The 26,751-nt window shown below is 37.2% G+C and overlaps 1 protein-coding gene across 1 annotated transcript; it reads left to right on the forward strand.

Annotated features, from left to right (window-relative positions):
- The first annotated feature begins 4,534 nt into the window (after window positions 1-4,534).
- On the forward strand, window positions 4,535-10,863 carry LOC121371624. Its single transcript, XM_041497650.1, has 4 exons — window positions 4,535-4,667; window positions 5,837-6,092; window positions 7,924-8,031; window positions 8,828-10,863. The coding sequence occupies exons 2-4, from the start codon at window positions 5,841-5,843 to the stop codon at window positions 9,605-9,607; spliced, it is 1,140 nt and encodes a 379-aa protein (XP_041353584.1). The 5' UTR covers window positions 4,535-4,667; window positions 5,837-5,840; the 3' UTR covers window positions 9,608-10,863.
- Window positions 10,864-26,751: the final 15,888 nt, after the last annotated feature.

Below are 26,751 nucleotides of genomic sequence, written 5' to 3' on the forward strand. Positions count from 1 at the left end.
CTACTGCACGCACTCCACTAACAACAAATACATTTCTTATAGTCCTTTGATAAAGACTGTATTTTTCGGGTTACGTCGTAATTCAGTGTGTGTGTGTGTGTGTGCGCGTGCGCGTGCGCGTGCGTGTGTTTGTGTGTACGCGCGCACGCGCGCACGCGCCTGTTGGCTGTCAGTCATAAGATCTGATTAGTAGTGTGTAATAAGCCATATAGTGGTATTTACGAATCATTACGAATGCTTATTAGTAAATAAGTAGTACATGAAAAGTAAAAAAGAAATGAATGAATGAATGAATGAATGAATTAATTAATTAATTAACGAATGGTTAACGACACCCCAGCGTAACAATACACATCGGTCTTCCTAACTGTGTAATTAAATATGGATGTGTATTGGTGTGTTTTTTGGTACAGTAGCTTCACGTCTTTTTGTGTTCATTTATGGCATTGACCTTAGATTCGTTGATGTAGCCCTAATAGATTGATACATCTTATTATTTTTGGAAAAGGCCCACAGCAACGTGAGTTACAAATCCAGTTCGTTTTCTGACGTATGTCGTAAAGCAAGCTGGCCTGCTGCCAAACAGTCCGCGCCATATTAAAATAGAAACGCATAATGTAGTGCTACTTATAGAACAACTAGTGATGTGTAGGTTGGGGACATTTTGAAAACGACAGATCGATAATTAAAATGTAATACATTTTGTATTATTTAATCAAGGTGTAATGCGAAGAAATGCATATATTTCACTCATGTTTAATTAATAGTATTTTATGTGCACGTATTCCTGTGTAAGTCTACTAACAGTTTGATTAATAGATATATTATGGATATTTTTCTACCAATATACTACAAGTATTACCTTGACATCGCGTTTGGTAACGTGACAAAGATCAACTGCGTCCTATTTCAATAATAAAACTAAGACAAAATAGACACCGTTTATTTGAATTTGGTCTAGTAATCTACATTATTTGTTTGAGGGTTCAGAGCTTTGGGACGACTGGTGAGAAGGTCAGTTTTTAAAGAAAATCGAAGTTTATCAATTAATTAACGGAATATGTTGGTGTTTTTAAAAACCCACACACAAACAAGCAAACAGAAGAGGAATTACTACTAGTTGTTAATTAATAAGTAGATTCGTTACAACATATTTTTTACTAAAATATCCATCTACAAATAATTGTTAGATAAATAATTAATTTCTTTGTAACTAAAAGAATATTTACCTCCAAGGTCATGTGTGTGTGTGTGTGTTTTGTGTGTGTGTGTGTGTGTGTGTGCGCGTGTTCTTTTTCTTTTCTTTTTTAAATTGTAAAATGTGTTTAAAATAAAGTATTTTGTGTCGGTGAATTGAATAAAACAACTTTCTGAACGTACAGCTAATAATTTAATGGTAGAAAATATATTTAATCGGCCATATCTTGAAATCAAACACCGGTTTTAAGAGTTCAAATAGAATATTCCCTGTCCATAAAATCCATCACCAAACCGCCCGTAATACGCAGTCAGTTGTCTGAGCGAACTCTTTTTAAAATAATATTTAAGTAACTGCTTAACATAGGTCTGGCTATGTTTGACTAACAAGTTTATCACAAAAAGGCCTGTAATATGCAGTCAAATGTCTAATAAAATACGTTTTAAAATATACATTAAATGGACGTTTAGGATAGGTCTGGAGCCCTGTGTTTGACTAAAACATGGATAACATGTATATATGTATGTCGATGACCTACAATAAATTTCTTTTCTTGGAAATACACCTGTAATATGTCGCAATGTGTGAACACTGAAACCACGTGTCAATATCGTTGATTGCAAATATACCTGGCGCTGTGTATTGTGTACAGGTTACCCGTCGTTATAAGACTGTCGGGTGTGGACGTCGTGTCGCGGGCAGTACGTATCTCGTTAACTTACATATGACAGAAATTAAAATGTTTTCTTGCATCACACGCGAGCCGGGGATACGTAATTAACCTAAGTTTACCATTAATATTTCAGCGTGTTTGTCTACTACTTTATACAAGGGCACATCGTAGAGGTCATCGTCTATCTAAAGCTATTTCTACCCCACAATACAAGGTACACCTCCAGTGCAATTACATATATGATTAAAGGTATTGACCGTAGTTATTGGACAGTTTAAAATACACTGAACACCACACCACTAGTGCACATTGATTTTGTTTTAATCATATCCTATTGGATGTCAAACATTGATAATTTTTACATATATACTTAAAGAGGAAACCCGCTACATTTTTCTATTAGTTTAAAGGGATATTTTATAATATGTATCATCCTACAACAAGGATAGCTTCATACCTCGGCCTTTGATATACCAGCAGTGGTGCACTATCTGGAACGAGAAATAGGCTAATGACCCCACCCCACACCACATACCCCACCTCAGACAACAGCAAACCAAACGCGAATATTAATTAAGTTTTCTTTATTGTATTTTAAATTATTAAATTATCAATATCTTGTAAACAGGCCCATTTTAACAGTCTATCTGTAATACACTAAAAACACAGAAACGTGTGTATATTAATATATGCATTTTTCAGGTTATGGTTCTTAGGTTTGGTGTTATAATGAGATACAAAATATATTAAGAAGTGGGGGGTGGGGGGGGGGGGGGACGATTCCTGCACACGCGAATTTGAATTTGTTGACATAGACATTTCAAGTGCAACGCATTTTTCAAAACAATTAATAAAAGGAAAACTTCTGCAAAGGAGAAAATATTTTCACACATACACACAGCTCACGACGAAGTTCCCGTAACGCGGTAAAACCCTGTTAATTATTGTAAGAGACGTTAAATACAAATGTTTCGTGGAATACGTCTTTTGGGGACTTGATGACCTCTGATAAGCTCATTTGACTTCAAGGGTCAGTATGCAGCCGTTGTATGATATTCTTTACTAACAGACCAAAATTAGATAATAAACACGTTTTTATTTTGTTTACAATACCAGTGTATATCCAATGTATTTCCGGTCATAAAAGGAAAGGAAATGGTTTACTTAACGACGCACTGAAAACATTTTATTTACGGTTATATGGCGTCGGACATATGGTTAAGGACCACACAGATATTGAGGGAGGAAACCCGCTGTCCACACTTCATGGGCTACTCTTTTCGATTAGCAGCAAGGGATCTTTTTATGCACGATCCCATAGACGGAATAGCACATACCACAGCCTTTGATGTACCAGTCGTGGTGCACTGGCTGGAGCGAAAAATAGCACAATGGGCCCATTAACGGGGATCGATCCCAAACCGACCGGTCATGTTCTAAAATGTGCAGCAATTACTCATCATTTCACTTCCTAACATATATTGTTTTCTTACGTTCTAAATTATTGGCAGGTAAAATCCCGTTTGGGCTACTGCAAATATTTGGACGACTGCAAACACGTTGTTTATAGAGATATTAATATTCTAAACATGAAAATATATTTAATATGTAATAATAGTCTTCAAACGGGCTCTGTTAATCGTAAACATGTTACAATGGAGCGAAATAATGAATAAATGAAGGAATGAAGGAATGTTTAACGAAACCCCAGCACAAAAATACACATCGGCTATTGGGTGTCACGAAAGCACCAAATACACATCGGTTATTGGGTATCACGAAAGCACCAAATTCGGGACAGTCCTTCAGTTCAAGACTTGAAATAAGGCAAAGTTGCTTCCCTGGACTGGACTGGAAACTCTATTAACGTGCCCCTATCCACGAAGGTTCAGGCACGCCCACTACGGATTTAGCCTCTGACTAACTCCGGAGCAGGGGGGTCCCTGCTTCCCTGTATCGGCTTACATTCACATTGGAGTTTTAATGGCTCCTTGTAGGGGCCGCGAAACGGGGGTGGGGTGGGGATGTACTAGTGCGACCCCTTTTATTTGCCCGTTTCCGTGTTCAGAATCTGGAAATGACATATTTACCGCCTGAAATTCAAGCAGAAATTTATCCCACAAACAAACTCCATTCTACTACCCTATCGTGTTGTACAATCAATCAATCAATCAACCATTTCATACATGCTTGCAAAGCATCCACTGAGTTTTAAGCAGGTCTGGCGTGGGTAGACTCTCCGATTTTCCCCCAGGAAATATTACCACGACACGTGTGTTTTACGCAGTAAGAAGTAAATAGTACATTTCGAACGGTTTGTTCCTCGAAAACAACCTGTCAAGTGGTTAAATCTTACGAGAGATAATACAACACGTGGAATCGTGAAATCAAGGTCGGGAATTCCCCTTCGCCAGTGGCCTAATTATAGTGCTGAGGTAACTCAAGTACGCGCGAGAGTTTTATGTAGGCCTACAGTAACTAGAAGCATTACTCGTCGCGCGAGAACCATCGCCACTTGTGAGCACGTGACGTTACAAATATATCCATTTAGGGAGGTGATGGGCGTTGTCCTTTTTCATTTGTCAATACCGGCACGTGGTAGAGCTGATTCGTCATTTAATTGGATTGGAAGGGCTGCCTCGTTATCACTGCCCCGTGTCCCACTTCGGATTTTCTTACTACTGACAACATTAGCGTGAAATCGACGCATTCAGCGTGTGACTGGCGACATAAACGGTTGTTTTTTCATAACGGAGAGAAATACGTTTGTGTGACAGCTTGTGGCCAACTGCACAGGTAAGTTGAAGACAGGATCATACGTTATTAAAGATGTTTCTAACTTAATAGAAAGTATTTTGTTCGATATGTCAATAAAGTATATTATTATTTACTAGAAAATAAAAGAACTAGTTTCGAGATAGAACTATTTCGTGTGGTGCAAAGGTGAATCAGTCTGTGGTAATGTGGAGTTAGTTCTGTCTTTCTGGGTTTTTTTATCGTTCTTAGAATTTCTGTCATAATTTATTACATTTCTTTTATAATTGAAATGTCGATATTGTGTTACGAGATGGCTTACTTATAATACAAAAAAAAAATACAAAAAAAAACTTAGGAACTTATTGTTTTATCTCCAACCAAAACTAGCGGTCAAATGTGGTACACGAGGTTAAGCTAAAAGTGTAATGGACATGGGAGCATATTTGATGGGGTTAATCGACTGTAATATGAACTTCTCTCCAACACGTTCTAAATGCCTGTCTCGGTTAGGTGCGGTACGTAGCTCAGTGGCAGCGCGCTCGCTTTATGCGCGGTCGGTCTAGGAACGTTCCCGATCGGTGGGCTTATTGGACTATTTCTCGTTCCAGCCAGTGCACCAGGACTGGTATATCAAAGGTCGTGGTATGTTCCATCCTGTATGTTAGATGGTGAATATAAAAGATCTCTTTCTACTAATGGAAAAATGTAGCAGGTTACCAAATGTTTGATATCTAATAGTCGATGATTAATAAATCAATGTGTTCTACTGGTGTTAAAACAATTCTCTCTCTCTCTCTCTCTCTCTCTCTCTCTCTCTCTCTCTCTCTCTCTCTCTCTCTCTCTCATTTGTTATTGATATCTAGATAACTTTGATTATAACTATAAGGCGTAAAATATATTATATAACATTTTCAATGTATTGTTACGTAATATTCAATAATGGTCCACCTACATGATCGTGATCTATGATCTACAAACTCCATATAGATCAGAGGCGGATCTGCGGGGGGGGGGGGGCCTCTTAAATTTTGTGAGTTATAATTTAATTATATATATTTTTTTACGATCCCTCTCCAAACCTCCCCCAAAGTTCCCTTGGCATTCCGCCTCATGTCATTGTCCCCCCCCCCCACCCCCCCCCACCCCCACCCCCAAATGGATTTTCTGGATCCGTCAATGTAGATAGTTTATGTATTTGTAACTTGCAGCGTGATGTCTGGAGAATATACAAATAATCGTGAGGTGTCCAGGGACGGGGCTGTGATAGTCCCTGGGCTGAAGCTGGAGTCTCTACCCGAGGTAACTGACCCGCGGTTGTTACTGGCTGCCCAGCAGAGCAGGGAGTCCAACATGATGCTGCCTGTCATTAAAGAAGAACTCCGCCTCCGAATCATGTCCAAGATACACGCCCTTGGCAAGGAAGACATTGTAGTTGATTTCAACAACACCGATACAAAATATGAGGTATATCTTTTAACTAACTTTTAATAATGTTTACTCCAAAATGATTAGATGAGGAGAGAACATTCGATTTTTTGTTTTTTTTTGTTTTAGGTTTTAGTGGGTTATTTTTTGTAAACTTTTGTTTGTTTTTTCTTTATTGTTATTGTTTATGATCTCTCTCTCTCTCTCTCTCTCTCTCTCTCTCTCTCTCTCTCTCTCTCTCTCTCTCTCTCTCTCTCCCACACACACCACACACACTATTTTACACTGTGTGTGTGTGTACGCGCGAGTGTGTGTGCGTATGTGCGTGTGTGTGTGTTTCTTCAAAAAAGTTAAAATATATATTTATGGCCATGGGAACAGCCAGCACTGTGAGTTTGATAGTTGTTGAGTTTCTCAGATTGTTTGTTTGGCGGGTTTGTATATCTATTCGTGCTGGCTGGTTATAACCGCCTTTCCGTTAACACTTGTCTACATTGATTTTTCATCGCCGACAGCACCTGTGTACAAATATATATTTCTCTAAGATCTAAAATACATTTTAAACAAATATAATAAGATAAAAATTGTTAGTATAAACGAAAGTGTCATGTTACTAATGCGTTCTTTATGACATATTTTCTCCGTTGCACCCGGTTTCATGGAAATCCCCATTTATTTATAGCAACTTTGGGTATCGATTTTGGAAATTCCGGACCTATGTTTGTAGTTCATGGAATCGCTATATATCTTCGTGTGTGTTTATAGGTGTCCTTTGTCGGGTGTATAGTTCGATCACTAACCCGACTGACGTGTACACTCACATAGACTTTACATTGCTGTGTGTATTAATAGTACTTGAGAGAGAACGCAGTCCTAAAACCTTGTTTCTTAATTCCCGAATTCCGTCAGTGACCTGGTATTGCATTCCAGGTAGTGATTTATTATATCCAAAAGTGGACGTAATTTATATATCACGGTCTGCTTTTGACTACGACATACCCCAGTTCGAGCCCATATTACGCAGTATGAATATTGCTGCATGTTGTAACTTTCGGTTGTTGGGATGTGTCGTACCGGCCTCGGTGGCGTCGTGATTAGGCCATCATCGGATTACAGGCTGGTATGTACTGGGTTCGGATCCCAGTCGAGGCATGGGGTTTTTAATCCAGATACCGACTCCAAACCTTAAGTGAGTGCTCCGTAAGGCTCAATGGGTAGGTGTAAACCACTTGCACCGACCAATGATCCATAACTGGTTCACCAAAGGCCATGGTTTATGCTATGCTGCCTGTGGGAAGCGCAAATAAAATATCCCTTGCTGCCTGTCGTAAAAGAGTAGCCTATGTGGCGACAACGGGTTTCCTCTAAAAAAAAAACCAGTGTCAGAATGACCATATGTTTGACGTCCAATAAGATAAAAAAAAATCAATGTGCTCTAGTGGCGTCGTTAAATAAAACAAACTTTACGTTAAAAAAATTATATTAGTATACAAACAACATAACTTTTATTTATTTTATTTATTATTATTATTTTTTAATGTTTAATGTTTATATGACCCAAATAATATATAAAACAAAAGAGAAAAATACAGCACAACATAATCACTGATAACTGAATACGATCAATGATCTCTTTTCGTGTGTACTTCTCGTTTAAAGTACAAAATTCTTCCTATTTCACATGCTACCCCCCCCCACCCCCCCCCCCCCCACCCCCTCCCCTTTCTGTCCCGGACCCAGTCACTGGCAAAGTCAGAGATTGTGGCCGGGCTAGATGTACTTGAACATTAATTGGATATAGGCACGTTAATATGTTATCCTATCCTATCCTATCCTATCCGATGTTTATTATTCCATTACTTCGTTACAGCTGACAGAGGCGGAACACGAGAAAAAGAGAAAACGACGTGAGCAGAACAGACGAGCAGCCCAACGGTGCAGACTGAAGAAGAAACGCATGCAGAAGGGAACAGTCGAGGTACATCTCACTTTATCTCACATCGAGTGTCTCACTTTATATGACACCGGGGACGAGACGTAGCCCAGTGGTAAAGCGCTCGCTTGATGCGCGGTCGGTTTGGGATCAGGCCCCGTTCGTGGGCCCATTGGGCTATTTCTCGTTCCAGTCAGTGCACCACGACTGGTATATCAAAGGATGTGGCATGTGCTATCCTGTCTGTGGGGTGGTGCATACAAAAGATCCCTTGCTACTAATGAAAACATGTAGCGGGTTTTCTCTCTAAGACTATATGTGAAAATTACCAAATATTTGAAATCCAATAGCCAATGATTAATAAAATGAGTGTGCTCTAGTGGTGTCGTTAAACAAAAAAAACATACTTGTATCACAACGAGATGTCTCATTTTATCTCATTTAAGTGTCTCAATTTATCTCACATCTTGTGTTTCACATCGAGTGTTACTACCTCACGAGGTACATCCAAATTTATCTCACATCCATTGTCACTTTCATTATCTCACGAGGTACATCTCACATTCAGTGTCTCAGATGATCTCATATCGAGTGTCTCACTTTATCTCACATCAAGTGTCACAATATCGCAAGGTACATCTCACTTTATCTCACATCGAGTGTCTTACGATTAAGGTCCACTTTTAACTATCTCATGAGGTACTTCTCACTTTATCTCACACCAAGATATCTGACTTATCTCACATTACGTTTCTCACGTTGAATAATTTGTTGTTTGTTTGTATTGTTTTTACATGATTTAAGGTGACTTACTATATGTTAATATTGTTGATACTTTCAGAACTACGACATGATTTTCGAGAAACACGACGAACTAACGCAGGAAGTCAGCAGTCTCACGAAAGAGGTACAGGAGCTGCAGGCTATTCTTGACGCACACATGGTCTCCGGGACTTGTCGCCACATGAAGTCTGACATAACGAACGACGTCTCACCGTGCTTCCATACACTGACTGGTGACGCCAACACGCAGAGTCCGTACGACGCAACGTCCCAGTATGACGTCAGTACATCATACTATGACGTCACTAACACACCGGTGATGGATGCCTTTTGTACTCTAAATGAGTCATCATTTTTAAATACGTTCAGTAGCGAGCATGACGGCGAGGACGGCTGGGCGACTCAGAGTTTCCGACAGCAGGTTCTGTCCACGTCCAGCACGTGGTCCGAGCAACAGGACATCTCGGACATCGTCACCGAGGTCCTTGATCTGGAGAAGAAAGATTTGCCTGAGGATCCGTTTGAGGACTGTTTGAGCCAGTCGTTATGCGACCCATCTCTTCAGAACCAAACCCTGTATGACGAACATCTAAGCGAGAAGCAGTATCCGCAGCAACTAGTGGTGGACAAGCAACTGGAAGCCATCCAGCCTCGATGTAGTCCGAGTCCAGAGATACTGTACCGCCACAATCTACTGCTGTCTTCTGAAGAGTCCAGCATCTACCAATTCTCCCGGGACAAATACCGTGGAGAAAACGGTGTCCAGCCTTTGGAAGGTCTGCATACTTCCAACAGTTGCGACCAGAATCATTTTGATCATGTTATAGCAGAGCCGTGAACGATTTAACTCTAAGACGAGAGATATCACCGTATAGTACTTTGTACTGAAAGATCAAAGAGATGCCAAGTCTCCCGAGGTCCAAAGCGAATGAATGAATCATTGCTGGAATCGGAAGGAATACAACGCAAAGCAGAACTATGCAAATCATAACCAGACAATCATTCCACGCATATCAGTTGACTGTTATAGAAATGGACACAGATATAAACGCTTGTACACATGTATATATATATATAAAATAATAATATACTCAGTACTGTGATTTATGTGAAGTGGGGAAGCTCAATTTCAAATATGCTTTGTGTCAGAGCGAATGCTAACTATTCCATATATATTTATACACTGACAGAGAGTATGTTCGTTAAGTTGAAAATGTTTTATGTACCGTATATATTTTTCTGACTGCGATGAAATTGTATTCGTATCAAATTATTAATAATATGATTATGAATAAAGGTTTTTTCTGTGGACTGCAGATTTTAAAAACCTTTGACACTGAATTAGTCAAATAGTTTCTTTTCTGGCATATTTATTTGAAACAAATTTTAAAATATATTTAAAATATATACGATTCCTTTTCTTTTTTTTGGGGGGGGGGGGGGGGGTGGTTTGGTTGTTTCTGTTTTTGTGTTTTTGTTTGAAGTGTGTTTTAGGGTGGGCGTTTTTTTGCTGGGGGATTAATAATGTTCATTCAAGGATTGAAGTTATAATTATTATATTGTTGGAAAATGTTTTTAGACTAATACTGTGTTAAGTTTTAATCCTATTTTATTGTGTATATTTGTATATAATTATACTAAAGTATTGAACACTGGCATGTTCGGCTCAAAGGTGTATGGTCCTCGCGTAAAAATAAAATAACTAAATTCTGTAATAAAAATATGGGGAGAGGATGTAATTCCTGCATACTTCGATGGCAGTCTTCGTGCGTATTAAAAAAATACGAAATAAAAGTAATAAAATTATATGTCTTTTTCTTCGTGAAATCTATTTGAAGTGATTGTCTTCCAAATTCATGTTTTTAATGCTAGTCTCGACGTCGGAGTGGCTTTTCTTACCCTGGATACAAGCTTTCCGACTTCATCATAGGTCCCAGCTCGTTTGATATTGGGTGTATGTTTATTATATGTTATTAAAACTTTAAGTTACGTTTTGTTTTCCCAAGATCTCAATATGTATTATATGGAATAAATTATGTTTTGTTATGTACACGTGTATACAGTTACACATGAATCATGCATAATAAAATTGTATGTAAATATTGTGTTGTCTGATAATTTAGGAATTGGCCATCAATTACCAACAGCTGTTCAGTACTGGCTGACCACATTGGTCTTATTTATTTAGTTAGTTGTTTTTTGGAAAACACAATGATGCAATAGTTCCGTGCAATATTAGTTTGTTGAAACTTTAAAAAAAATGTTTCCGGGAAAGCTACGGGAAAATTTAGATGGGTAGGCTGGGGGTTTTTTCACCTACATATTCGTAATTTTAAAAATCAGCAAAAAAATAAATATTGGGGTCGAAAAAATATTTCTTTGTAGGGTCGGGGTTTTGTGTCATTTGGGTGGACATATTGTCTTGGAGAGAAAACCTGCTATATTTGTTTCCATTAGTAGCAAGGGCTCTTTTGATATGCATCATTTCAGACAGGATAGCACATACCACGGAGTTTGATATTCCAGTCGTGGTGCACTGGCTAGAACGTGAAATAGTCCAATCAGCTAGGATCGATTCCAGACCAACCGCACATCAGTGGGCTTTAAAGCATTGGGCTACGTCCCGCCATTTTTCGTACATCGATTCACTTCCCTTCATAATTAGTTTGGTCTACAGGTGCCTTTGGCAGTTACGATTAAGATATACAGTACAGGACATAACCAGTGATTCGTTTTGTTGCTGTTGTGTGGTGCTTCAAAACATATTTTCAGAATTGTCAGCTGGATTTTCACCCTACTGACTTAAGACAATTTCCCGATTTGTCAAAACTGGGAAAATAGTCACCTATGATCTGGCATAACAAAGTATGGGTATTACACGTCACACTGCAATAAAGGCAATACTCAAATAACGTTTTTATAACGGGTTTTCCCACTTCTATTTTAATAATGTGCAAAATACAACCTTGTTTCCTGTAAAGCTGATACCCTATTTGTCCGAAAGGTAGGTCAACGTGTACACGTGTTAGCACGTAGATAGAAAGTTCCTCAATCTATTCGCATATCATTCTTCAAGAACGGTTAGCAACAATTTTTGAATGTCATTGCTTACAACTTGACAACACAACCACAGTATACGCCCACTGGTTTACTTTCGGAATACATACCGGTACATTAAAGGTACGATCTCGAGGTGCATAACGATTAAACATATTTGAAAATGTTTGTTGTGAAATCTCCTATAAGAAAATATCAACAACAACAAAATGCACCGGTATGCATTATATGAAGAAATTGTTTTTTTAATGTTAAGATATCATAGAGAAATAACATATGGAGGGTTTCGAGGTATTGCGTTACATATTTTGTCAATCATTTTTCTTACGAAGGCAATGCAGTCATAAATGTTAAAAGAACAGGTTATTAATTATATACATTTTCTTACACACCAGTTGGTGAGAACACCATGTGTTATTTATGATATCATATAACAATATCACACATAATATATTTGTTGTAGATTTAGAGACATACGATATGCTACACCAAAATACCTGGTCGTCATAGCCATACCATCTAATGAAATTAGCATGATCGAAATTTATTGCTCTCTGCTATGTAATTTAACCTGAAACTGACAGCTGTAAGCGACGTAAAATACCTTTTAGTTGGAAAAGACGTTTAATTTTTTGTAACATATTGCTCGTGCTTATATCCAATTAAGGTTCAAGCACGCTGTCCTTGGCACACACCTCAGCTATCTGGGCTGTTTGTCCAGGACAATGGGTTAGTTGTTAGTTATTAGTGGTTAGTGAGAGAAGAGGGTGTAGTGGTCTTACACCTATCCATTGTGTCGTTAAAACTCGCTCTGGGTGGGAGCCGGTACCGGGCTGTGAACCCAGTACCTACCAGCCTTATGTCCGAGGGCTTAATCACGACACCACCTGTTTTAGAGAATACAATTATTACATTCATGTCCGTTAGGTAACTTCCTTTTTTTCTTTTTTTTTTAAACGTATCCAATTGGCTTTCACTCGTTAGATACGTTTTAAACCAACTCGTTGTAAGATAAATGGTATTTAACGGCCATTCATGTAGTACTCTCTACATTTATTTCTCACGTGTGTCTGACGTGTCCCATAGACGGATTCCACCACATACATAGATAATTGTTTGCACAAGGCGTCTCTCTGCTAAACTTTGGGTACAGGTAATATACTGACACCGGGTATACTTGTAATCGACCAGGTTGTAAAAGGTACTAAATCTTACACTTGTTATATATATAATGGCAGGTCATAATAATAGAAATACAGTTTCGGATTGTCACTCCAGGAATTTTTATAAGAATTAATTTTATTTTAATTCTAAGACAAAAGAGAGGGTTTGTTCTCTCATTATGTAGACCAAATTCAAATTGCATATTAACGAAATAAAGAAAAAGAAAGATAGATAGATAGATAGATAGATAGATAGATAGATAGATATAAAGATAGACAGACAGACAGACAGACAGACAGACAGACAGACAGAAAAAGAAAGAAATTTTTTTTATTTAATTTAACGATGCACTCAATATATATTTTATTTACGGTTATGTGGCGTTGGATACTGTAAAACTAACGATAGAGAGGAAACCCGCTGCCGCCACTCCATGAGCTACTCTTTTCGATTAACAGGATTTATATTTATTTATTTACCAAAAAACGTGCAGTTTATGGGCATATAAAAGACATGCACATATTATAAACAGACTATAATAATGTTCACAGACGGGGGATGGTCAACATCTTTTTTTTCAGTAATAAACGAATGAATCATTTAATGTTTATCGACACTCCTGCACTAACAGCATATCGGATATTTAGTGCTAAACAAAGCTGCGGAATACTAACAAAATATATATTGTAAATCGTATTATAATTATGTCTAAAATTTCTGGTAAAAAATCAATTAGGTATGGAATCTAAATGATCGCGCCACCTTTGGTCTTGCATAGGCTGTTCGCACTGACGTGGCGGTTCTAGCAATACGTCACACACTCTGCTGTACAATCATCTATCAAGAAATACAACTCCATTATTGATTATTGATCGTTGTATAATTCTCCGAAAATCTGTATGTAATCGTTTATGTGGCTTGGGGAATACCCGTTATAAATAGTATACAGTGAATCGGGCCTACACATTGCGTTTCAAGATATGTTTATCTGCGATACAAAAATATCTTTTAAAAATATTTTAAAATTTTAATAAGTTATTAAATGTGTTTCAAGGAACGTGCTGAAACAATTAGGAGTGACAGGTCGGCTTTTATTTTTGTAATACCTTCACCCCTACGAAGCCAAATAAACTATCATTTATCACTCTTTTCACGTACATGTACATATTAATCTTTTAATTAAAAAAATATTATAATACATTAGGGTTGGCCCTTTTTCTAAGAAGGGGGGTCCCAAAAACACACAATGTTTTAAGGCCTAAATTTATATTTATATGGAACGAAATGATGAATGCCACTCAATACTATTGCTTATAAGCATATATAACAGTTTGACACGCGGTGCACTGTACTAGTATGTGTGATAAGTACACGATAGCCAATAGCCTCGTATTAATAAATTGATCTGCTCAATTATTTATTGTTGCTTGTTGTTGTTGTTGTGTTGTTGTTTTTCCTGTTTTTTCTTTTGTTGTTTTTTGGGGGGGATGGGGGGGGTTGTTGTTGTTTATTTTTGTTGTTGTTTTTGGGGTTTTTTGGGGGGTGGGTGGGTTGGGCTTTTGTTTTAATCAACTTTAAAGAGACAGATCTGAACGGAGTTGGCCGTTCGATCTCTCACACGTTGAACAGACGGTATAGCACCGAGAGAAGTTTTGAAAGTCATCAGATTTCGAGAGTGTGGGTGGTAGAGTGAAGTTTTGTAAATAAAATTGTAATTAAAATACTCACATGGATAAATTAATAAAAAGACATGCCAAAATGGTTTGGGGTTATCAGTTAAGCCTACTGATCATACTAGAATAGGTTTGAATCGGAAAACAATACACAAAAATGTATTACAATTCACACAGTCGCTTGTGTGCTTGTTTAATGTTTATGCATGTAATAAAAATGAACGAATGAAAGAAACGGACGGATGAATAAATGTTTAACATAACAAGAAAATATATTGGCTATTGGATGTGAAACAAAACAATGTATTATTATTTTATGGGAATTAAAGCCCAACTGATGCTAAAAACAATTGCCTCTCCCTGTTATAATATTGAATACAATCAATAATTCGTTATGCATCTTGTATCGTAACCACTTGACTAAAAGGAACAATTCAACTACGTTCCATGCGCAATCAATGCATTTTATCTCTGTCCAAAGGGTATTGGTTAATTTATTCAGTCCATTTGGTATCAATCACAAACATGTTTGACAGTATGTAAATTGAAGTCTGGTTTCTGGACAAATGCCAACACGAAACACTCTGTCAACTTAACAAGACAGAAAACGTTATGTCCCTAATCTCGATTAAGTGAAGACAATTGTTGTTATGGGTTTTCAAAACAGGTGGTCTTAATTATTTACATTTGATTACACTAGAAAAGGAATTCAATGATGTGTCCTTAATGTTCAGCTACATTATCTTGTCTTTAAAAATCACTTTACACCAACTAACCGAGTTTCATTGAATGCAAAAGCTAAATTTGTATACCCGTTGCCATAAACAGTATATATTTTTTAGTTTACCCTGTTTCAACAAGTCGTGTTTTAATCAACAATTTACTTCTTGGTCTTTATGTAGCAAAAAAATTACACACCCTTGTAAAAGGATAGCTGGCATTTAATCCTCGTTTGCTTTTCACTAGAGGGTATTATTATCTCCGTAAGAAACACTCTTTTATCCTTTGTTTTCCTTTGATACTCTGTAATGGCACACAGACGGTGAGAGAGGTTGCAGGTCACCAGTACGACTCGCGCGGACGACAAACGTCACCCGACCACTATTATCCCGTCAAAGGAATAATCTTGTAAAACTACTTAATACCTTCACGCCTCCCTGGCCCCTTTCAACGCTCGATGGATCATACCGTTACGATGTCCCAACGTTCTGTTTACAAACACAGGTGGCCAGGCGGATAAATTGGCGAGATAGGTGGAAAAATTAAGCGATCGGTACTTGATACACTGTTAATTATTCCATTCGTCTGTTTGTCACGATTACCTCCAATATCCCTACTAATTTGTCGTTCGCTGCCAACGTCTTGGCTGCAACACGAAATATATATGAAATACTAACATTGTGTTTCAGAAATTGAATGACTGAAATAAATAAATGCACAACTAAATATATGTACCAGTAAGACCTAACATGTGTTTTCGGGAAACCGACCCTAGGTAGAAAAAAGGGTTAAACACACGGTAACTGAGACACGTAGGACACCCTCTGCATTTCCCCATAAACAGCGAGGCATCTTTTATATGCATTTTCCCAAGTATAGAATAGCATATGCCACGGCCTTTGACATACCAGCTGTGATATACATATTGTCTAGGGAAAAACAATAGGAGAATGGGTCTACCGACAAAACACAAACAAATTAATGCTCTTTTAACTGAGCCAGATACCGCCTAGAGCATATTGATTAATAATTCATCAGCTCAATTGATGCTCTTTTAACTGAGCCAGATACCGCTCCTAGGGCGAATTTAATACTATTTATTTTTAATATATATATATATGTATATATTAAAATCAAATTTGAAGCCGACCTATCTTACCTAATGTGTTTCGACAGGTTTCCTTTAGGCGTAGACAAACAAATATATACATAGATAAATACATAACTATATAAATCAATCAATCAATCAATCAATATTAAAATAAATAGATATATATATCGATTGATGGGTTGACGGACGGACGGACAAACATAAATAATGAAAACGGCCCTATGTGTCTGTGTTTCAATTTCTGTATATATATATATATATATATGTATATATGTATGTATGTATGTATGTATGTATGTATGTATGTATATGTATGTATGTCTATATATATATATATATATATATATATATATATATATATATATATATATATATATATATAATATATATAATATAATAATAAAAATAATAATTATGCATATGTGCTTTTTAACTCCTTAAAATCTAGGGATAGTACTTAAAAAATATTAGTAATGTAAAATGCTTTTAACAATGGTGTACAGTAACTTCTATTTGTTTCCTTTCAGCAAATATATATTTCGGACACTTTAAACTTACAACTATGCTACCAAAATATTAATTAAAAACAAAAATAATTATATACAAGTAAAATTAATCATGTACCACAGTTTGGCAATTAATATGTAATCGTTATTTCACGAGTTTGATGGTTGGTGTAGTAGTTGTTAGAGAGATGTAATGCTACTGTACGTGGGGCGTGGTTTACGCGATCTATTTTTGAGTCTTGTCTAAGCTATATACAAAAAAAGTACGGCAGCTTTGCCGATCATTTCGATATAAAGTATTCCAAGAGTTAACAACCTGAACTTATCACTGCCAGTTCAAATAAGAGTAGTTACTAACTCGCCTATATTTTTTTTATATGTATATATATATATAATTATATATTTTGGCGTTTTGTTTTGCTTTAATTTTTAGTTTTACATTTTTTTTTTTTTTTTTTTTTTTTTTTTTTTTGCTTTTGCTATTGTTTGGCTTTTTTGTTTTCGATTTTGTTTGTGTGTTTGTGTGTTTAAAGTAATACATGTATATGCAATATGATGTAATACGAGAGGTGAAAAGCTATATAAATTAATGAAATCGTTGGGGTTTTTTGTTGTTTTTTTGTTTGTGTTTGTTTTTGGGTTTTTGTTGGTTTGTTTTGCTACTCTCTCTCTCATATTTTTCGGAAGTTTTAAACCATAAAACAAAACAGAATATAATGAGTCTATTATTGAAATACAATATTGTTTTTATTATGTAACTCTGTATTACCGGAATAGTTTTGGGTTACTTTAACTGCGTCTTTGCGTACACATTTATATGGTGTTCTGGTTGACAATATCGTGGTTGGGCATCCTAAAGAGTACATGTAAATGTAAATATATAGTAAAAGAGGTGAACATTTGACACACATGAGAATGGAAGTGATTCACTGGATAGGACCATGTCTTCCCGTTGTAAGGTCAAAGGTCAAGGTGTGCTCACCGTGACTCATCATCTCAGCCAATCTCCTTTTAACACATCTTAATTTCAACATTGTCAGATACCATGTTAATACAGGTATAATAGTAAGCTTATTGTGGCTTTTATACCTATTCTCATACGTGGGTTTTTTTCTTTCGTTCTGGTTTAGTTTTCTTTTGTGTTCACAGAAAGCACGTTTGAATTGCCCTTTTTAATGACTTTTAAATTTATTATCCACAATATAAAACACTAAATTGCCATTAAAACGCGTCTCTATGCATCTTTCTTTCAAACATTATCGGGGACCACACCCCCGAAATCCATACAAATCTCGTTTGACTTCAGTAAATTAGTTCATGCTTGCCCTTTTTAAAATTGTGTGACAAAATCCTAGATCCGCCGCTGATATTTTTGTCATATGGGCGCGCGCGTGCGTGCTTTGTGTGTGTGTGTGTGTGTGTGTGTGTGTGCGTGTGGAAATGTTGCATATGTATCAAACTAAAGTTTGACATCACTAGAGTACATTGATTAATTAACCACTGGTTATTGGGTGTGAAACATATGGTAATTAGTTTGTTTTGTTAAACGAAACCACTAGATCACAATGATTTATTCATCATGGGCTATTTGATGTCAAAACATTTTTCCATTAGTATCAAGAGATTTTTTTTATATGCACCACCCCACAGACAGGATAGCACATACCACGGCCTTTGATATACCAGTCGTGGTGAATTGGCTGGAACGAGAAATAGCTCAACGGGCCCACAGACGGGGATCGAACCCAGATCGACCGCGCATCAGCCAAGCGCTTTACCACTGGGCTACGTCCCGTCGCCATTCGGTAATTTTGACACGTAGTTTCCAGATGAAATGCCTAACATTTCCCCAGCAAGGGATCCGTTATATATATACCGTATCCCAGAGGACACACGATGCAAAAGCTATGATTTACCATCCATTGGACACGGGTTGGGACGAGAGAAAAAATATAGGTCCGATCCTACGACCCAAACATTTTAGACAAGTGCTCTACCCGGTACCAAACTGAGTTAAATCCCGCCACGGTATGTATGTAATACACTTTAGTGTATTTTGGAATATTGTCGGTTCCTTTTTAAACGCTGCATACCTCTCCAGAAAATCCGACATCCACTCCAAATGTGTATAATGTTGTGGGCTTACAGACTATTCGGATGCATTTCCGTTTTTGGGTTTTTTTCCGTGTGTTTTTCGTGCGTTTTTTTTGTTTGTGTTTTTTTTAACAGGAAACAGCAAGCTATCAGGGCCGTAGCTAGCGGGGGGTGGGGGTGGGAGAAAATTGTTTATAGAAACTTAAAGAAAATTCTCTTCTTGCTGTTTGTACTGCAATATGTAGATGTTAGGTGCATAGAGTTTTAGACTATTAACTACTCAGTCCCCCCCCCCCCCCATCCCCACCCCCAAAAAGGAGAAAAATGCTATTATCTCTCTCATTAACATGTATGACAGATTCAACCGTGCCGATTTCAGAAGCGAACTACATATCCGCAATCTAATTACATGTACAGAGAAAACTAATTCAGTTGAAATGAAAGGTTAATTTCTCCTCATAAAACTCGACTCTTACAAACACTGCCATAATGGCGGTGGGTCTTTTCAACACAGGTCGAATGTAATTGCAGGTATATTAACGCCCGATAATTGGCCTACCATCGCGGAGAAAACATGGACAACGACAGCCTAGTCAGCTTCATTTGTCACACCTCGTCGCGTAACGTCAAGTGCCGCAAGCTACCAAACTAAAGCGCTGTCCCGATCGTTTCAGTATGAATAGCGGCAGAATCGCCGGAAATGATTCACTCTTTGGTTTCATCGGATGAAACTGTTCAAACATTATTGTGCAAATTACCGCTGAGGCCATACAGAGTTGTCAACCCGTAAATCATCTTAATCACCGCCTGGGGCAGCAGTATTTGCCGCTCACTGTTGCTTTTGTCATTTTCTTATCAGCGCCGAAATCAGGAACCGCTTGTGTAATAGACTGGTGTTTGTCTGCGGATTATATCGCTCTGCGATGCGGTACACTCGGGCGCTGTCCGGTGGTAAAACACGTGCAGTATTGCTGTCTCGTCAGCTGATTGGGGCGTAATGCTACGTCACAAGCACCGTCCACTGCCCGCGTGTCTCAACCGACGCACCCAGTGACTTTTGACTTTTGTTCCTGCGCGCTCGTCTGTGACTATTTCGTTGTGTCAGTGAAAAGATGTAGCTAAACTTGCACATTGTTAACAATCATTGTAAACCAATTTGCGTAATCAATTACATGGGATCGTAGTGACTCCCGGTTAATCTGAAAATCTGCTGGGGCCAGTAAAGAGGTAACAGACATGTGGAATGGAATGCTTTGTATTGTAAATATTTGACGTTGGGTGCAATTACTTGAATTAGATTAAAGTTTAATACAATTATATTGTGTCTGTTATGTTTACAGTTTATATCAAAATAAACTTTATAGAGAAATAAGTTACGATATAGAACAAAATTGAAACTTTAGTATCAATCTATATCATCATGGGTTATTTCGCATTCCAGCCAGTGCACCACGACTGGTATACCAAAGGCCGTGGTATGTGCTATCCTGTCTGTGGGATGGTGCATATAATCCCTTAATACTAATGGAAAACAAATATAGATCGGTCTTTCTAAGATTATGTCAAAATTTTGACATCCAATAGGCGATGATTAATTAATCAATGTGCTCTAGTGGTGTCGTTAAACAAAACAAACTTTAAACTTTTTATTTTTTACAATTTGGTTTTTCACTATCAAGTTTATATATATATATATATATATATATAAGAAAAACCTCTAGCAATGTTGTTATCAAACAAAATACTGTTGCCTTCCTTGTCCATTATCTCTAATGAAGGTCATAAGTTTTATCTGTTAAGAATTGTTCAGTATGAGTCATCTCAGTGAAAATTCTGTACATTTCCGTCTGATAAAAACAATACAGGTACGTTGACATGTACTTATTGTAGATGCTTTCCCGCCACAAATATTTATAATTGTTTGCTTTGAAATGTAAAGTGAATACCTTCAGCTACATATCGAAATAATATAACTTTTGGGTAGACAAATTTAAATAACGAGTTGGCGGTGATACAACAGGTTTATATGTACACATTTTGCACACAGTTCACTCATAATGTTTAGTTCTTAGCTGACAAAGAAACCATCATGGGGTCATATCATGAAGAAGGAAGGATAAAAACTCACCGCAGACATATGGGTGTCTGAGGGGTGCAATGGGGAACTCTCCCCACGCAGATATATATCCGAAACATCTTAATGTTAGCTCTGCATAGTTAAAATAGTGTCTCATTTATCAACATTTACCCTAAGGAATTTTACTTATAGAATGCAGGAAATCGCGTTTTAGAATACGATTCGGTAAGGAAATGGAAAAAGAAGGCATACGACGACAACATTATGATGAATCTCGGTTATCATTGATATTTTAAGAAGATGATCTATTTGGTATGTAGTTTTATTTGTTAGAAATGCTCTGTTTAATTTCTTTTAATAATTTAATAATTTATTCGCTGTAACCACACAGTTCATAGGCACACACATTATTCATAACATAAATATAGATCACTTAATTATACATACACATAATACGTTATCCATAGTTTATCACATAATTATACATACACATAATACATTAACCATAATCCACTATATTATAGTTATATATTTATCACATAATAATACATCGCAGTACATTGCGGAGCATGATACGTAGTTCTTTATTATAAATATAAATGATCTTTTCTTTGAATTGTTGCTGCTAATAAATATTTACACAAAGCTGTTAACTGTTTTACGTTATTAATGGACAGTAATTGTATTAATTTAAATGAAGATGGTCGGGTATAATAATATGGTTTAATATATCTGCCTCTCAGAGTACTATAAAATGGACAAACTAATATGAAGTGGAACTCGCCTTCAATTGCCTGCATGTTGCACAAATTACAGAGTCTTTCTGATCTTTCAGTATTATTATATCTGCCCGTTTCTCCTTTTGACACCTAATATTCTTTTACACCTTGCATACGTACAGTTTCCACGTTATTAGCTTTGTTTAATACCCAATTTTCACAGTCGTATCTTAAAATACTACACATATATATATATATATATATATATATATATATATATATATATATATGTGTGTGTGTGTCAAACAGTGATATTAATGTCACTGTATTTAAAAAATAATTAGTCGATTCATTCCATAAAGCAGCCATAGCTTTTTTACTTCGATTCGCTATTACCTTTTGAGCAACATTGAATTTACTGTTATAATAAAATCTAACACATAAACAACTAACACAATCAACAATTGAGAAACCTGTATCACATACTTGTGACATACTTGTATTTGTGTCATTGCTGGACATCGCGTCATCACCATGGTTACTTCACGGGCTGCGGGATGTCAGCTGCAAGGTACACGATCACGTTCCTCTGACGAGGTGTCGTGTTCGGTGTGGTTCCGCAGTAAATTGGTAATGAACTATTTGTCGTCGTCCACCATACCCCACAGACACACACATACACATACACATACACACACACACACACACACACACACACACACACACACACACACACACACACATCAGAGGAGGTTCGGGGGTGGGGGGGGGGGCAGGGGATCGCCCCCCTAAATTATGCGATAGTTATAATTTTAGTATATATTAATTTTCTTTTTTTTTACGATCTCCACCAATCCTCCCCCAAAGTTCCATTGGCATTCCGCCTCATGTCATTGGGGCCCCTAAATGGATATTCTGGATCCGCCACTGCAATTACACATACATATACACATACACATCAACAGGTAGATGACTCAGGGTTGTAATGGCTACATACTGAAATATTCCTAATGCCGATGTTTATTGAGGGTTATTCTTCAAAATTATCATCTAAGTTTGGTGAGTTTGAATAAATTGTTACTGTGAATTTCCCTGTCTCTCTCTCTACGTCCATCTCTGGCTGTCTGTCACTGTCTGTCTGTCTGTCTGTCTGTCTCTCTCTCTCTCTCTCTCTCCCTCCCTCCCTCCCTCTCTCTCTCTCTCTCCCCCCCCCCCCCCCTCCCTTAGACTAAGTTGAAAGATAAAACTGGTCGATATAATAATAGTTCGACTTTCTAACATATTCTCATTAAAATCTTACGGTTTTGATACTAGTATCTCTCTCTCTACGTCCGTCTCTGGCTGTCTGTCTGTCTCTGTCTGTCTGTCTGTCTGTCTCTGTCTGTCTGTCTCTGTCCTCTCTCTCAAAGTCTCTCTCTCTCTCTCTCTCTCTCCTCCTCTCTCTCTCGCTCTCCTCTCACTCCTCCCTCCTCTCTCTCTCTCTCTCTCTCTCTCTCTCTCCTCTCTCTCTCTCTCTCTCTCTCTCTCTCTCTCTCTCTCTCTCTCTCTCTCTCTCTCTCTCTCCCCCCACCTCCCTTAGACTAAGTTGAAAGATGAAACTGGTCGATATAATAATAGTTCGGCTTTCTAACACGTTCGCATTAAAATCTTACGGTTTTAATATCAAATTTGTTTTCTTTTTACATGAACAGGAGCAACTAGTATTTGTTATTGTTGTTGTTGTTGTTGTTGTTGTTGGGGGTGCTTTATTTTGTGTATTTGTTTTGGTTTGCTATTATTTCTTAACCACACCAGAAAACAAAGCACCAAGAAAAATCCACATCGAAATTAAAACCTTTTCTTTCGATATCGTTTTTCCTTGTTCGTTTTGTTTTGGTCATTTCGTGGAATCGATACACGTGCAATATTTCGCATTGTTGTCGCATGAATCAAAATGAGCTGTATACTCAATAATTATAATGGTCGGTACTGCATAGCAACACCTGCACGGAAATCCAATTAGGTCGGCTTCATTATCATGCGTCAAAGACGAGCGTGCCGTCTCATTCATGCTTCGGAACCAAGAGGGGATTCCCCTAGCAGCGTTCCAACCAATCAGTGTTCCTCGTTGAAGCATCCCACATTCTTGGTGAATGAGTCGCGAGCCGATCGATAATTAACCGACAGTAAACAGTTGTTAGATGTGTGACAAATCAGACGAAGGCTATTATACATCTGCGTTCCTGTGTTGCAACCTCCCTCCACCCCACCCCACCTCCAAACAGAAACTTGTATATTATCTTCATTACCATGCTCGCGGAGCGAGATGTTCGCTTAATGGTTAGAGCGTTCGTTTGAGGTGTGATAGATCGTGAGTTCGACTACTGGTGATAACTTCATTGGGTTATTTCTTGAAACCTTTGTTTCAAATGTTGTTGTTGCTTTTTTAACGACACCACTAGAGCATATTGATTAATTAATCATCGGCTATTGGATGTCAACCAGTTTGTAATTCTGACTCGTAATTCATTAGAGGAAACACCAACAGGTCTTTTATATGAACTTTCCCACAGACAGAAAAAAACACACTACGGCCTTTAACCAGTCGTGATGCACTGGTGAGAACAAGAAAAAACCCCCAATCCTGCGTTGATCATGCGACGAAAGCACCTCAAGCAAGTGCTCAACCGACTTCGCTAAATCCCTCCCTTGTTGGGTGTATACTACCAAATCAAATCCCATAGACGACAATAGTAACATATGTGGCTAAAACTCCTACCTGCAGCGTATCAATCAACATAAACATCACGAATATAAATACTACCACCCCTCACCCTTAAAGTGAATCAGAATTTTTTTGGGGTCAAGCTGCTCATTTATGAGATAACGGGTAGCGTCTATGACTACCCTAGTTCCACTAACAATTTGAATACATTGTTTACAGGTAACCCCATGCATGTTACAAGTACAAGTATACTTGACACAGTGGTACTAGATGAAATAAACTTGCATACATATTTTGCCCAGATGAAACTAATTTGTTTGCAACGAACACACCCACATGTATCAACCATCACAGGACTTGTGGTGTTAACTTCTCTATCAAACGTTCGGTGCAACTCGAATTTCGACCCTGACGGAAGTTATTTGGTTTAGTACTACCTATAATGATAACATACTTTTTTCGAAAAGTGTTCAATTATGTGTTTTTATGACAACAATGATCTTGTGTATTCTGACATAAACTGACAACTCCACTGAAACTGTTGTTTCTATAGCGCAACCTACGATAATGTACACCCCCGTAAGGCATATATATTGTATACTGTTTGGTACAAATGCAATATGTCATATTAAACAAAAACATTGCTTTTAAATAATACCCCTGAAGATATTCACCGTCAGTTGGGTGTGTGTGCTGAGCTATATACGTAGAGACAACATGGCTATCCAGAGTACCACAACTCCTTTAAAGAACTCCATTGAAACACATGCACTTGACTGACTCGTAGATTATGAAGACCATAACAGGTACATCAAAGAAATACCACTATTAAAATTACAATGTCAGGAAAGAAACATAAACATGACTGTACCTGTATGAAGTAATGACTTAATGTCCTGAACATCAGTGGGAAACTCCTGTATGCTGGGTGTGTGTGTGCTGGATGTGGGTGTCTTCAAGTCACCAGGTGTGGGGAATTCAATCCATCTGCCATGCTGATTTGCATAATTTACCATGAAAACCACTGGCAGCCAACACTATTCCTGGCTATATTTTATTTATAGCCTAAAGTAGTTAGAGTTTTAAATAGTTATGATATCTGGAATTATCATCCAGTTTTCACATATTTATTTTTGATTCATTACCAAAACAAACCTGTTTGTAAATGACATAAGTACCCGAATATCTATGTTCTTGCACTGTTTTTTTAAATCCAGATGAATACAAATTCTGGAAAAATTGGTTCTGAATTTAGTATAAACGTAAAATACAGTTCATGAGAGCAAACTAATGATTATTTAAAAAATATCTGGCGACCTGACATCTTTAACAAGTGTTTTGTTTTGTATAAATAAGAATAGAAAGCACACTAGTGACAACAGATTTAATTATATCTATAGTAACGGTTTTCTTCAAATTTAAATAAAATTTTGCATAAAGATACAAAATTGTCTAAAATATAACTTAGAACCCTATCAATATGTCAAAATGATAATCAAGTTCGTTACAAATTTTAGTTTTCAGAATTTCATACATGACAAATTAATTATGTTAATGAAAATTAAAGACATTAACCCAATATTGACACATGTTGTTTTGAATTATAAACATAAACTTCTATTACAATCTAAGTTCAGGTTGCCTAGATATATTGCCATATTTAAGAGTACTTGTATATGGTAAGACAAACCCCATGTAAAAAGAAATTATTGAAATCGTTACCGTATGAATTAATGGCCAAAACCAACTTTTCCTCAGTGCTAACTTTGATTCAAACTCCATTCAGAGGCATGTACAGTGATTATTGTCACGGTCAATGTCATTGTGAAGTTGCATGGTCGAGTGACGGCTAATTAATCAATCAATATAGGTTAATTAAATTAAATGACAAAATCATAATGTTTTTTTTATATTTTTTATTATGCACTGAATATGTGCTATAGGCTACTTAACACAGTGGTTCTAGATGAAATAAATTTGTATACAGTTTTTGCCCAGATGAAACTATTTTTTTTTTACAACCAACACACTCACATTTATCACCAATCACAGTTAGGTGTACCTCGAACTTCAATCCTTCCGGAAGTTATTTGGTTTAGTACTACCTTCAGATTGGTATTCGAAAAATCGTGGATCTTACAATCTGGTCTGTGTCAT

Source organism: Gigantopelta aegis, chromosome 4, assembly GCF_016097555.1.
Source record: "Gigantopelta aegis isolate Gae_Host chromosome 4, Gae_host_genome, whole genome shotgun sequence".
In the NCBI taxonomy this organism is placed as follows: Eukaryota; Metazoa; Mollusca; class Gastropoda; order Neomphalida; family Peltospiridae; genus Gigantopelta; species Gigantopelta aegis.